We start from the raw sequence: 14,209 nt of genomic DNA, 5'->3' as shown, positions 1-14,209 counted from the left end.
CTTACTACAGCATTTAGAAATTATAGTTGTATTTTAATGAATGTGTTTTTCATGAAAATAACTTGTTCTTTCAGAAACAAACTTTAATTTTGTTTTCATACCAGTGTATATGAACATTGCACTAACCTTAATATTTGTATTTTATAGGTATTTTTTGCTTTAATGCTGACACCTCTTTTTAAAAAATCAAAACATGTGGGAATAGTTGAATTTTTTATCACTGTGGCTTTTGGATTTATTGGCCTTATGATAATCCTCATAGAAAGTTTTCCCAAATCGTTAGTGTGGCTTTTCAGTCCTTTCTGTCACTGTACTTTTGTGATTGGTATCGCACAGGTAGGTAATATATTAATCTTACATTCACTAAATATTTTCTTTCTGTTTTATGTAGCTTCTTATACTCACATGGATACTACCTTTGATTTACCAAAAAAATTATTTTAAAATTTTAGCATGAGAAAGAAATGATTTCTAGAGTATATTTTACATCTAGTTTTATGTTTGTCCAATTTTAAGTTTTTAGTTAAATGTTCTCTTTATAAATTTTTCACTTTTTACTTCAGTGTATCTCAGTAATTTATTTCATTGCAGAAACTCAGTTTGATAGTAACGTGTTTAAATATCAAGTAGTTCTTATTGCCTATGGCCTGGTTATATTGCTATCATTTGTACATTTATCTCAGAAGAATGTGTGGGAGAAAATTGTGTGTGGAGCAGAACAAATTTACTGTGAGTGTAGTGGTGGAATAAGTAGGTCTGGTGGCTTTTGTTGGCCTAGGCTTCAGGAATTGTCATTCTAAATAACATTCAGACTTATAAATATTATTTTTATTAGTCCTTACAGAGGTAGTCAGGTTCTAAATGGAATAAGCCTTATAAGAAACGACTTTATAGTGGAACATAAATTTGGCTAATGTACAAACAAAAATATAATTACTAAATATAAGAAATTACTCATGTTGGTTGGATAGAAATTCTGATTTATGAGATATAATTAAATATTGAGTTAATCATTTTACTTGTTTGAGACCTAAGAGTGATTGTTATACATTTTGAGAGTTCATTGAGTCCCCAAGTCCACGTTCTCTAGGAACATAGAATTATAGATTCGTAGGTTTGTGTTGTGAGTGGGATGGCCTTTCAGTGTCATTGAATTTATCTTCTTCATTTTTATAGGTGAGGGACCTGAAGCCTAGAATAGTATAATTAAAACGTATTCACTTAATGGCAGGGCTAGGACCTCAAAGAGGCTTCAACCTCTAGTACATTTCTCTTTTCATGCTATCACAAATATCTACTATGAATACTTTAATAATTGTGTTAATTAATCAAAATATTTGCTTTCTTTTCACTATTGGAAAGATGCTAACCATAATTTTATTCTCTAATACTTAATTTGTTTGGCTTCCATATGGATCATAACCCTTTTGTTTGCATTTGTTATTATTAATATTGCAGTTTATTTTTATTTCATTTGTTAGTAATTACATTATAATTAAATACCCCTAGAGTGAATATATCCTAGTTAAAGATGCACAGCATTAAAAACATGATTGAAAGGAATTGGTTTGATAAACTTGTATTTTTGTAAAGTCTTTATTGTTTTCCTTATAAATTTATATTATTAATTTGGTAAACTGTTTATTCTATTAAAAGGCCCAATTGGTTACTGTCACTCTGGATATGCTAAATAACTCTAAGTAGTGTTAGCTTTTGCTTGTTTTTGTCATTTTTATGTAATAAAGTTAGTGTTTCTATTTTTCAGGTCCTGCATTTAGAAGATTTTAATGAAGGTGCTTTATTTTCAAATTTGACTGCAGGCCCATATCCTCTAATTATTACAATTATCATGCTCACACTTAATAGTATATTCTATGTCCTCTTGGCTGTCTATCTTGATCAAGTCATTCCAGGTATGCAGATGGTTTTTGAATTTTACTTTAAAGATGTTTAGGCTTTTTTGCCCACGTAGGTTCAGCTTAATTTTAAGATTTTTTTCCTAGCCAGGGTACCCTAAGTCATATTCATTGTTAAAGCTTTTAATTTGACTTTAAATAAGTATATTTTGTACCTTAGGCTGTTGCCACTAGTGAACATAAAGAGATTGTGTAAAAAGAGAGCAGTTTGTTTTGAAAGCCTTAAGTCTCTAGTTGATCTTAACTTGGTCCTTCTTTATATCAGCCTTTTAACTTAAGTATTTTATTTTACCCTCTAAGGTCTAAAACTATGAAGTGATCTTGTAACTCCTACCATTTTCTTTATCTCCTGTCCACATCTATAGCCAATATAGCAAACTCCTATAGATTCAATAGTAATATTAAGTATCGAGCATCTTTCCTTTTCCCCTTGTTTTCCTCATTATCTGTGTCTGTATTCTACACCTGTACGGTCTTATATGGTAACTACTAGCCACGTGTGGCTTTTAAAATTTAAATTGATTACAATTAAATCAATTAACAATTTATTTTTTTCAGTAGCACAAGCCACATTCCAAGTGCTCAGTAGCCATATATGGGTGTTAGTTACTAAATTGCATGGTGCAATCTAGGTGTTCTGTAGAACATTTTGACCATTATGAAAGTTGCATTGTATAATACTAGTCTAGACTAGGGGTTTCCAACCCCCAGGACACGGACCTTACTAGTTGCCTGTGAGGAACTGAGCTGCACAGCAGGAGGCAAGTGAGTGAAGCCTCCTCTGTATTCACAGCTGCTCGCTTTACCACCTGAGCCCTGCCTCCTGTCAGATCAGTGGCAGTATTCGATTCTCATAGGAGTGTGAACCCTGTTGTGAACTGCGCATGTGAAGGATCTAGGTTGCATGCTTCTTATGAGAATCTAATATCTGGTGATCTATCACTATCTCCCATCACCCCCAGATGGGATCGCCTAGTTGCAGAAAAGCAAGCTCAGGGCTCCCACTGATTCTACATTATAGTAAGTTGTATAATTATTTCATTATATATTACAATGTAATAATAATAGAAATAAAATCCACAATAAATGTAATGCATTTGAATCATCCTGAAACTATCCTTGACCCCGTCAAGGATAAAAAATTGTCTATCACAAAACCGGTCCCTGGTGCCAAAAAGGCTGGGGACCACTAGTCTAGACCATTGCAGTACCTCTCATCTAGTTACATACCTCAAGTCTGTCTGAGCACTTCACCCCTCTTTTTTTTGAGGTTTTATTTTTTAATAGATTTTTGGGGAACAGGTGGTGTTTCGTTACATGAATAAGTTCTTTAGTGTTAATTTCTGAGATGTTGGTGCACCTATCACCCTAGCAATGTACACAATGTACACTGTACCCAGTGTGTAGTCTTTTATCCCTCACCCCCCTCCCACCTTTTCCCTGAGCCCCCATAATCCGTTGTATTGTTGCTATGTCTTTGCGTCCTCGAGAACTTAGAATAATGGTCTCCATTTCCATCCAGGTTGCTGCAAATGGCATTATTTTGTTCCTTTTTATGGATGGGTAGTATTCCATTGTGTGTGTGTGTGTGTGTGTGTGTGTGTGTGTGTATCCCATTTTCGTTATCCAGTTGTTGGGATGGGCATTTAGGCTGGTTCCATATTTTTGCAATTGTGAATTATACTGTTATAAACATGTGTGGGGAAGTATATTTTTCACATAATGATTTCTTTTCCTCTGGGTAGATGCCCAGGAGTGGGATTGCTGGATCAATCGGTAGACTTACTTTTTGTTCTTTAAGGAATCTCCACACTGTTTTCCATAGTGGTTTTACTAGTTTACATGCCCACCAACAGTGTAAAAGTGTTCCCTTTTCACCACATCCATGCCAACATCTATCATTTTTTGATGTTTCGATAATGGCCATTCTTGCAGGAGTAAGGTGGTATCACATTGTGATTTTGATCTGCATTTCCCTGATCATTAGTGATGTTGAGCATTTTTTCATGTTTGTTGGCCATTTGTATATCTTCTTAGAGTTATCTATTCTTGTCCTTAGCCTACTTCTTAATGGGATTGTTCGTTTTGTTCTTGCTGATTTGAGTTACTCCTGGATTCTAGGTATTAGTCCTTTGTCAATGTATATATTATGAAATCTTTCTCCCACTCTGTGGGTTGTCTGTTAACTGCTAATTATTTCTTTTGCTATGGAGAAGCTTTTTGGTTTAATTAAGTCCCATCTATTTATCTTTTGTTGTTGTTGTTGCATTTGCTTTTGGGTTCTTGGTCATGATGTCTTTGCCCTTTTTTCTGATGTTATCTTCTCAAATTTTTATGATTTCAGGTCTTAGATTTAAGTCTTTGATCTATCTTGAGTTGATTTTTGTATAGGGTGAGAGATGAGGATCCAGTTTCATTCTTCTACATGTGGCTTGCCAATTATCCCAGCACCATTTGTTGAGTGGGGTGTCCTTTCCCTACTTTTATGTTTTCGTTTGCTTACTGTTGGAGCAGTAACAGTTCCCAGAGGAATGCCAAGTACTGATAAAATCAGCTGGAATCCTCTGTACTTGGCATCAGATCCCTTTGAAATGTGGCCAATCTAGAAGAAGAGTAGATATTTGAAAACAATGAGGAGTGTAGGTATTTTGAGGGGGAAAGGGGAGAAAATGGAACATGTTGTGTGGGCAGTTACCACTGTATACTATTTTCTTTTCTTTTCTTTCCTTTTCTTTCTTTCAAATGGGGTCTTGCTGTGTCTTTTTTGATACAGGGTCTTGCTGCGTCTTCCAGGCTGGAGTGCAGCGATATGATCACAGCTCACTGCAGCCTCAGCCTTCTGGGCTCAAGTGATCCCCTTGCCTCAGCCTCCCAAGTAGCTGGGGCTACAGGTGTGCACCACCACATCTGACTAATTTTTTTTTTTTAATTTATTTGTGTTATTATGCTTGATTGTGGGGTACATGTTATATAGCGTGCAGGTTTGTTGCCTTATGTATGCTTGTGCCATGTTGGTGTGTGCCATCGCTCATCATTACATCGGGTATAACTCCTGATGCAATCCCTCCCCTCCCCCATGATAGGCCCGGTGTGTGATGTTCCTTCCTGAGTCAGTGATCATTGTTCAGTTCCACCTATGAGTGAGAGCTGTCACGGTGTTTAGTTTTCATTCTTGTGATAGTTTGCTTCTAGAAAGATGGTTTCCAGCTGCATCCGTATTTCAAGGACACAAACTCATCACTTTTATGGCTGCATAATTCCATGGTATATGTGCCGGTGTAAATCAATCTGTCACTGATGGACATTTAGGTTATTTGATTCAAGTCTTTACTATTATAGTGCTGCAATAAACATTGTGCATGTATCTTCTTAACGTTAAATACCAGTATGGGATAAACAGATTATGGGTACATCAGGTTCGATCGCCAGGAATCACACCATACTGTTTTCCATAATAGTTGAACAGTTTACAATCCATAACAGTGTAAAAGTGTTCTATTTATCCATCTGACTTTTAGTCGCCAACTGTGGTGTGAGATGGTATCATTATGGTTTTGATTGCATTTCTGATGTGTGATGATGAGCATTTTCGTAATCTCATTGGCTGTATGAGATGTCTTCTTTTGAAATGTCTGTTCATATCCTTTGCCCTTTTGATGGGGTTGTTTGTGTTTTTCTTGTAAATTTGTTTGAGTTCTTTGCTTAGGTTCTGGATATTGGCCCTTGTCAGATGAGTAGATTGCAAAATTTTCTCCCATTCTTGTAGGTTGCCTGTTCACTCTGATATGGTAGTTTCTTCTTTTTTGCCGTGCAGAAGCTCTTTGGTTCAATGAGATCCCATTTATCGAATTTGGCTTTGCTGCCGTTGCTTTTTGGTGTTTTTATAGCAGACATGCCAAGTCTTTGCCATACCTATGTCTGTAGATAATTGCACTCCTAGGTTTTTCCTGTAAGTTTTATGGTATTAGGTCTAACGACAAGTCTCTAATCCATCTTGAATTAATTTTTAGTATAAAAAGAAGAACCAGGAAAGGATCCAGTTTCAAACTGCCCCATATGGCTTCAATTTCCCAGCACCATTTATTAAATAGGAATCCTTTCCCCATTTCTTGTTTCTCTCAGGTTTGGTCAAAGATCGATGGCTGCTGGGTGTGTGTATTATTATTCTGAGGACTCTGTTCTGTTCCATTGGTCTATATCTCTGTTTGTGGTACCAATTACCATGCTGTTTTGCTAGTTACTGTAGCCTTGTAGTATAGTTTGATCCAGGTAGTGATGATGCCTCAGCTTTGTTCTAATGTGACTTAGGATTATCTCTTTGGAGATCGCGGGCTCTTTTTGGTTCATATATGAACTTTAAACAGTTTTTCGGGTAGGCAGAAAATATTTAATTGGCAATTAGAGGGATGTGGTGGATCTACCGTTGCCAGGCAGTAATGCATTTTCACCTCGATTCTTCCTATCCTTGAGCATGGTATCTTCCATTTGTTTGTGTCCTCTTTTATTTCACTGAGCAGTGGTTTGTAGTTCTGCCTCCTTGAAGGGTCCTTTGCATCCCTTATGAAGTTAGTTCCTGGGTATTTATTAAAGCTTTGAAGCAATTGTGAATGGAAGTTATTCCTGATTTGGCTCTGTGTTTGTGTCATTACTGGTGTATAGAATGCTTGTAGATTTTTGCATTAATTTTGTATCCTGAGACTTTGCTGAAGTTGTATCAGCTACCGGAGATTTTGGCTGAGACAATGGGGTTTTCTAAATATACAATCATGTCATCTGCAAACAGACAATTTGACCTTCTTCTCTAACTGAATTCTATGATTCTTTCTCTTGCCTGATTGCCTAGCCAGAACTTCCAACATATTTGAATAGAATTAGGTGAAGGCATCCTGTCTGTGCCAGTTTTCAAAGGAATTTTTCCAGTTTTTATACATTCAGTATGATATTGGCTGTGGGTTTGTAAATAGCTCTTATTATTTGATCACGTTCCATCAATACCCCACGTTATTGGTTTTTATGAGGCTGTTGAATTTGTCAAAAGCCTTTTCTGCATCTATTATTGAGATAATCATGTAGTTCTGGTCTTTGTAGTTCTGTTTATATGCTGATTATGTTTATTGATTTGCGAATGTTGAACCAGCCTTGCATCCCAGGGATGAAGCCCACTTGATCATGGTGGATGTTAAGCTTTTTGATGTGTTGCTGAATCCGGTTTGCCAATGTTTTGTGAGGATTTTGCATCGATGTTCATCAAAGGGATGGTCTAAAATTCTCTTTTGTGTCTCTGCCAGGCTTTGGTATCAGGATGATGTTGGCCTCATATAAAATGAGTTAGGAGGATTCCCTCTTTTTTCTATTGATTGGAATAGTTTCAGAAGGAATGGTACCAACTCCTCCTTGTACCTCTGGTAGAATTCAGCTGTGAATCCATCTGGTCCTGGACTTTTTTTTTTGGTTGGTAGGCTATTAGTGTGCCTCAATTTCAGGAAACCTGCTATTATTCAACTTCTTCCTGGTTTGAATCTTGGAAGAGTACTATGAGTGTCTCCAGGAAATTATCCATTTCTTCCTAGATTTTTCCGGTTATTTGCGTAGAGGTGTTTATAGTATTCTCTGATGGTAGTTTGTATTTCTGTGAGATTGATTGGTGATATCCCTTTATCATTTTTAATTGCGTGGGTTGATTCTTCTCTCTTTTTCTTCTTTATTAGTCTTGCTAGTGGTCTGTCAATTTTGTTGATCTTCAAAACCAACTCCTAGTTCATTGATTTTTTGGAGGTTTTTTTTGTCTCTATCTCCTTCAGTTCTGCTCTGATCTTAGTTATTTCTGCTTGCCTTCTGCTAGCTTTGAATGTGTTTATCTTGCTTCTCTAGTTCTTTTAATTCTGCGATGTTAGAGTGTCAATTTAGATCTTTCCTGCTTTCTCTTGTGAGGCATTTAGTACTGCTACTCTAAATCTCTTGCTTGTGGGCATTTAGTGCTATAAAATTTCCTCTACACACTGCTTTAAATGTATCCCAGGATTCTGGTATGTTGTATCTTTGTTCTCGTGGTTTCAAAGAACATCTTCATTTCTGCCTTCATTTCCGTTATGTGCCAGTAGTCATTCAGGAACAGGTTGTTCAGTTTCCAAATGGTTGAGCAGTTTGATTGGTTTCTTAATCCTGAGTTCTAGTTTGATTGCACTGTGGTCAGAGCAGTTTGTTATAATTTCTGTTCTTGTACATTTGCTGAGTGCTTTACTTCAATTATGTGGTGGGTAAAGTACGATGTGGTGCTGAGAAGAATGTATATTCTGTTGATTTGGGGTGGAGAGTTCTATAGATGTCCTATTAGTCTGCTTGCAGAAGTGAGTTAATTCCTGGATATCCTTGTTGTTAACTTTTCTGTCTCGTTGATCTGTCCTATGTTGACAGTGGAGTGTTGAAGTCCCATTATTATTAAAGTCTAGAATCTCTTTCTGAGTCTCTAAGGCTTTGCTTTATGAATCTGGGTGCTCCTGTATTGGATGCATATATAATATTTGGATAGTTAGCTCTTCCTGTTGAATTGATCCCTTTACCATTATGTAGCTAGCTTCTTTGTCTCTTTTTGATCTTTGATAGTTTAAAGTCTGTTTTATCAGAGACTAGTATTGCAACCCCGCTTTTTGTTCTCCATTTGCTTGGTAAAATCTTCTCCATCCCTTTGTTGCGAGCCTATGTAATTGTGAGATGAATTAAGATACAGCAGACTGATGGAATCTTGACTCTTTATCAGTTTGCCAGTCTGTGTCTTTTTTAATTGGAGCATTTAGTCCATTTACATTTAAAGGTTAAGATTGTTATGTGAACTTGATCCTACCGAGCATTATGATTCGCTGGTTATTTTGCTCGTTAGTTGGTGATTACTTCCTAGCCTCGATGGTCTTTACATTTTGGCATGTTTTGCAATGGCTGGTACGGTTGTTCCTTTCCATGTTAGTGCTATTCAGGAGGTCTTGTAAAGGAGCGGGCTAGTGTGGTGACAAAATCTCTAAGCATTTGCTTATCTGTAAGGATTTTATTTCTCCTTCTTGAAATAGTTTGGCTGAACCATGAAATTCTGGGTTTAAAATTCTTTCTTTAGAATGTTGAATATTGGCCCCCCACTCTCTTCTGGCAGCAGGTTTCTGCCGAGAGATCTGCTGTTAGTCTGATGGGCTTCCTTTGTAGGTAACCCGACCTCTCTCTGGCTGCCCTTAGTTTTTCCTTCATTTCAACTTTGGTGAATCTGGCAATTATGTGTCTTGGGTTGCTCTTCTCGAGGGAGTATCTTTGTGGCGTTCTCTGTATTTCCTGGATTTGAATGTTAGCCTGCCCTACTAGGTTGGGGAAGTTCTCTGGGCGATATCCTGAAGAGTGTTTTCCAACTTGGTTCCATTTTCCCCTCACTTTCGGAAAGGCACCCCAATCAAGGCGTAGATTTGGTCTTTTACATAATCCCATACTTCTTGCAGGCTTTGTTCATTTCTTTTCTTCTTTTTTCTTTTGGTTTCTCTTCTTCATTTCATTCATTTTGTTGATCCTCAATGTGATACTCTTTCTTCTACCAGTTGATCAGTCGATTTTCTGGCTTGTGCATTTGTCCACGCGTATTTCTACCGTGTCATTGTTTCATCTCTTTCATTTAGTTTTAGGACCTTCTCGTGTTAATACCTAGCCATCGAATTCTTCCACTTTTTTTTTCAAGTTTTAGTTTCTTTCTTTGCGGAGTGCATTAATTCCTCCTTTAGCTCTGAGAAATTTGATGGACTGAAGCCTTCTTCTCTCATCTCGTCAAGTCGTTCTCAGATCCAGCTTTGATCCGTTGCTGGCGATGAGCTCGCTCCTTTACTGGGAGATGGCTCTTATTTTTTGAATTTCAGCTTTTTCTGCCTACTTTTTCCCATCTTTGTGGTTTTATCTCGCCTCTGAGGAACCTTTGATGATGGTGATGTACTGATGGGGTTTTGGTGTAGAGTGTCCTTCCTGTTTGATAGTTTTCCTTCTAACCAGTCAGGACCCTCCAGCTATGGTCCTGCTGGGGGTGCTTGAGGAGTCCTCAGACCCTGTGTGTTGCCCTGGGTATCAGCAGCAGAGGCTGCAGAAGATAGGCATTTCTGAACAGCAGTGTACCTGTCTGATTCGTTGCTGGAAGCTTCCTCTCAGGGGTGTACTCCACCCTGTGAGGTGTGGGGTGTCAGACTGCCCCTAGTGGGGGATGTCTCCCAGTTAGGCTACTCAGCTTGTCTGTCCCTTCTGGGTCAACCTCCGTGTTGGGAGATCCACTGCTCTCTCTTCAAAGCTGTCGAGACAGAGTGGTTTAAGTCTGTGAAGTTTCTGCTCCGTTTGGTATTGTTTACTGTGCCCTGTCCCCAGAGGTGGAGACCACAGGGGTGGTGGTTTCCTTGAGCTGCTGTGGCTCCACCCAGTTCGACTTCCCAGCGGCTTTGTTTGCCCTGCCAAGCCTCAGGGCCCCTCCCCAGCCTGTGCTGGGTAGATCACGGGAGGCTGCTGTGCTGCTTGTGGGGAGGCTACCGGTGGGTGTGTGGGACCCTCCTGGCCAGGTCAATGGGATGCCTTGATCTCCTGGAGCCTGTTTGCTTAAGCGCCAGTGTGGAGGTGTGGGAGTTACCCGATTTTTCCAGGTGTTGTGTCTCAGGTTACAAGCTGGGAAAGGATTCCCTTCCCCTTGAAAGCCTTCCCAGGTGAGCAATGCCTGGCCTGCTTCAGCTCGCTGTAGTCGGACAGCAGCTGACCAGCGATAGATCCGTCGTCCGGCACTCCAAGTGAGATGAACCCAGTACCTCAGTTGAAAATGCAGAAGTACGATCTTCTGTGTAGCTCGCTGTGGGGAGTTGGAGACTGCGCAGGCTGTTCCTATTGACCATCTTATCCCTAATTTTTTATATTTTTTGTAGAGACAAGGTTTTGCCATGTTGCCCAGGCTGGTCTCAAACTCCTGGGCTCAAGCAATATGCCAGCCTCTGCCTTCCAAAGTGTTGGGATTATAGGTGAGAGCCACCATGCCTAGCCTCACTGTTTACCATTTCTAAGTCTCATATTTCTATCCTGTTGCTTTGTTACTCTCCCTAATTCTGTAGTCTTTTCCATGAAGCATATCTACTTTTCTAGATACTACGTGTTTTCAAAGACCATTTAAGATGGTGCCCATTCAAGTCTTCAACGCATTCAGCCTGCGTTGTGTTCTTGCCATTTGCCATCTGCTTGTACTCATAAAGGTTTTAGTTCTATTAGCATAGAAAATGTGCTTTATTCACTTTTACATCCCACTCAGCGATTCTGAAACTATTTATGGACTGGAATTATTTATCAATAAAACTGTGATTCATACAAGATTGATTTAATACTTTACTCCTAAACTTTATTTACTTATTACTTTCTAATGACAAATGAAAATGGTATATATTTATTGTGTACAACATGATGTTTGGAAATATATGTATGTTGCAGAATGGTACCTAAACTTTAGATGCAGGTTGTCATATGTTTCAAATGCTGTCTTTATGATTTAAAAACTAATCATGATTACTCAGTTTTTTGATGTTTATTTTTCAGGGGAATTTGGTTTACGGAGATCATCTTTATATTTTCTGAAGCCTTCATATTGGTCAAAGAGCAAAAGAAATTATGAGGAGTTATCAGAGGGCAATGTTAACGGGAATATTAGTTTTAGTGAAATTATTGAGCCTGTTTCTTCAGAATTTGTAGGAAAAGAAGCCATAAGGTATGGTTCAATCTTTGGCAATTTATGTATAAGAACTGCTGATGGAATCTGCCACATTTAAATCCTGTTCTTTAAATATGTATGTATGGTATCTTAGATTTGGTACGTACACCATGATTTTAAAACGTTAATAAGGGCTACTTTTCTCTTTTTCTTTTTTTCTTTGCAACCATTTAGAATAAAGTTGGTGCTAGGTTTGAAATTTTATGTTTCTTTCTTTCTGTTTTTTGAGACGGAATCTCACTCTGTTGCCCAGCCTGGAGCACAGTGGCACAATCTTGGTTCACTGTAACCTCCGCCTCCCAGATTCAAACAATTCTTGTGCCTCAGCCTCTCAAGTAGTTGGGTCTACAGGCATGCGCCACCATGCCTGGCTAATTTTTATATTTTTGGTAGAAACAGGGTTTCACTATGTTGGCGACACTGGTCTCGAATTCCTAGCCTCAAGTGATCCACCTGCCTTGGCCTCCCAAAGTGCTGGGATTACAGGCATGAGCCACCACACCTGTTCCCTGAAATTTTATGTTTGAATGGAAAATTTTTAAAGTAATAAAACCCGATGTTTATACAATTAATGTTTAAAGCTTTTCCCATTTTGTAGATGGAAACATGATAAATATTAACTCTATAATTTTATTCATGCTACATTGTCTTATATAGCATATTAAATTGTCATCTGTTAATTTCATAGACTTTTAGGGTTTTTTGACATAATTAGAGCATTTCATTACTTTAACTTTTAAGAACCAAAGAAATTCATTACTATTCCTTGTTAGGTCAGTCAGTACCAAATTTAGAAATAACATTAGGTAAAAGAAATAAAATGAAATTAAAAAGTGAAGCATAGTATTTTTTAAATTTAAGAAAAATATAAAAATTCCAGAGAGAGTCAAAATACTTAAGAGGTAATTTTTTGGCCAGTGGCCTGCTTTCTCAAGGGTAAATTTTAACTGATTAACAAATCATTTCCTTAATAAAATATGAAAAAATAAGGTAGAATAAGAAAATCACTTCACATTTGTTAATGGTTTGAAATTTCTGCTGACATGAAATGACATCTGATTTATATCCCCCTTCACTGATGTAACAAGTGTTTGATAATCAGAAATGAAAAAAACAATCCATAAATTGCTTAAATCAAATGCTTCACTTAGTTTTAGAAGTTGGGTTGGCATGAAAAATGAATCAATGGCACTTACAATGGAAAGGAATACTATGCTTTTCTCTTGTACCTTCTTTAAAATAATTTTATAGTTGATCCCTGAAAAACACAAGTTTGAACTACACCAGTTCACTTGCACATGGAATTTTTTCAGTAAATATATTGGAAATTTTTTTGGAGATTTGCAACAATTTGAAAAAACTCACAGGTGAACTATTAGCCTAGAAATACCAAAAACAAATAAGTTAAGTATGTCATGAATGCATAACATATTTATAGATATTAGTCTATTTTAACATTTACTACCATAAAATATACACAGATTATAGTAAGTTATACTTTATCAAAGCTTAATGTACACAATACTGACAGACCATACATTATATGCCAATGCACAGTTGAGAGAAATATAAACAAATGTGAAGATGCAGTATTAAATCATAGCTGCATAATATTAACCACAGTATTACTCTACCACTGCAATAATTTTGTAGCACTTTCTTTTGCTGTTATGGTGAGCTTATGTGCTCCAAGTATATACTTCAAATGCCATGTGACTCAAATTATCTCCTTGTGAGCCGTTCATCTCTCCAGTAAATTGCATATCATGATGAAAAGTAATGTCTCAGGGTTCTTGCTTATTTTTTATCATGTTTAGTGCAATACCATAAGCCTTGAATAGCATTATGGGATCCATAGGAATTGCCACTAGTGATGCTGGAAGTGCTCTCAAGAAGCAGAGAAAGGTCATGACATTATAAGAAAACATTGAATTACTTGATATTTACCATAGATTGAGGTCTGTGGGTGCGGTTGCCTGTCATTTCGGATGGAGTATGCATCTTGTTAATCTTATAAATAGATGATGTAAATTGATGGCATTGATAAATACAGTATAATACTGTAAATATATATATTTTTCCTTATAATGTTCTTAACATTTTCTTTCCTCTAGTATACTTTATAAAAATAAAGCATTTAACATGTAAAACCTCTGAAATATATGCTAACCAACTGTTTATGTTATCTGCAAGACTTCCTATCAATGGTAGGCTATTAATAGATTAGTTTTAGGGGAGTAAAAATGTTATATGTGAATTTTCAACTGTGTGTGGGAATTGGCACTCCTAACCTGTGTTTTCAAGCATCAATTGTATAGTTATTATCAACTTCATTTGGTTCATTGCTTTAGTAGGAAAGTACTTTATTTTATTATTATTATAAAATATAGCTTTGATAAAAATATACATGTAAACAAACACACATAAATTGCTTTAAATACTTAAAATATAAAACTTTATATTTCAGAATTAGCGGTATTCAGAAAACATACAGAAAGAAAGGTGAAAATGTGGAGGCTTTGAGAAGTAAGTAGTTTTCCTAGTA

General features: G+C 37.1%; 1 protein-coding gene across 4 annotated transcripts in view; it reads left to right on the top strand.

Annotated features, from left to right (window-relative positions):
* Nucleotides 1-14,209, top strand: part of ABCA5 (ATP binding cassette subfamily A member 5) — an 85,397-nt gene that overhangs the window by 25,135 nt on the left and 46,053 nt on the right. For all 4 annotated transcript variants that reach the window (XR_004179489.1, XR_004179488.1, XM_031657735.1 and 1 more), the window contains 4 exons: nt 148-336; nt 1,766-1,913; nt 11,493-11,661; nt 14,132-14,190. Coding sequence is in view for 2 of the 4 variants with exons in the window: in XM_031657735.1 (XP_031513595.1) it covers nt 148-336; nt 1,766-1,913; nt 11,493-11,661; nt 14,132-14,190 (565 nt within the window). In the remaining 2 variants the exon portion in view is untranslated. The remainder of the gene's footprint in view (nt 1-147; nt 337-1,765; nt 1,914-11,492; nt 11,662-14,131; nt 14,191-14,209) is intronic.

This window comes from Papio anubis, chromosome 17, assembly GCF_008728515.1.
Source record: "Papio anubis isolate 15944 chromosome 17, Panubis1.0, whole genome shotgun sequence".
Lineage (NCBI taxonomy): Eukaryota > Metazoa > Chordata > Mammalia > Primates > Cercopithecidae > Papio > Papio anubis.
This window is presented reverse-complemented; position numbering and strand designations above follow the sequence as displayed.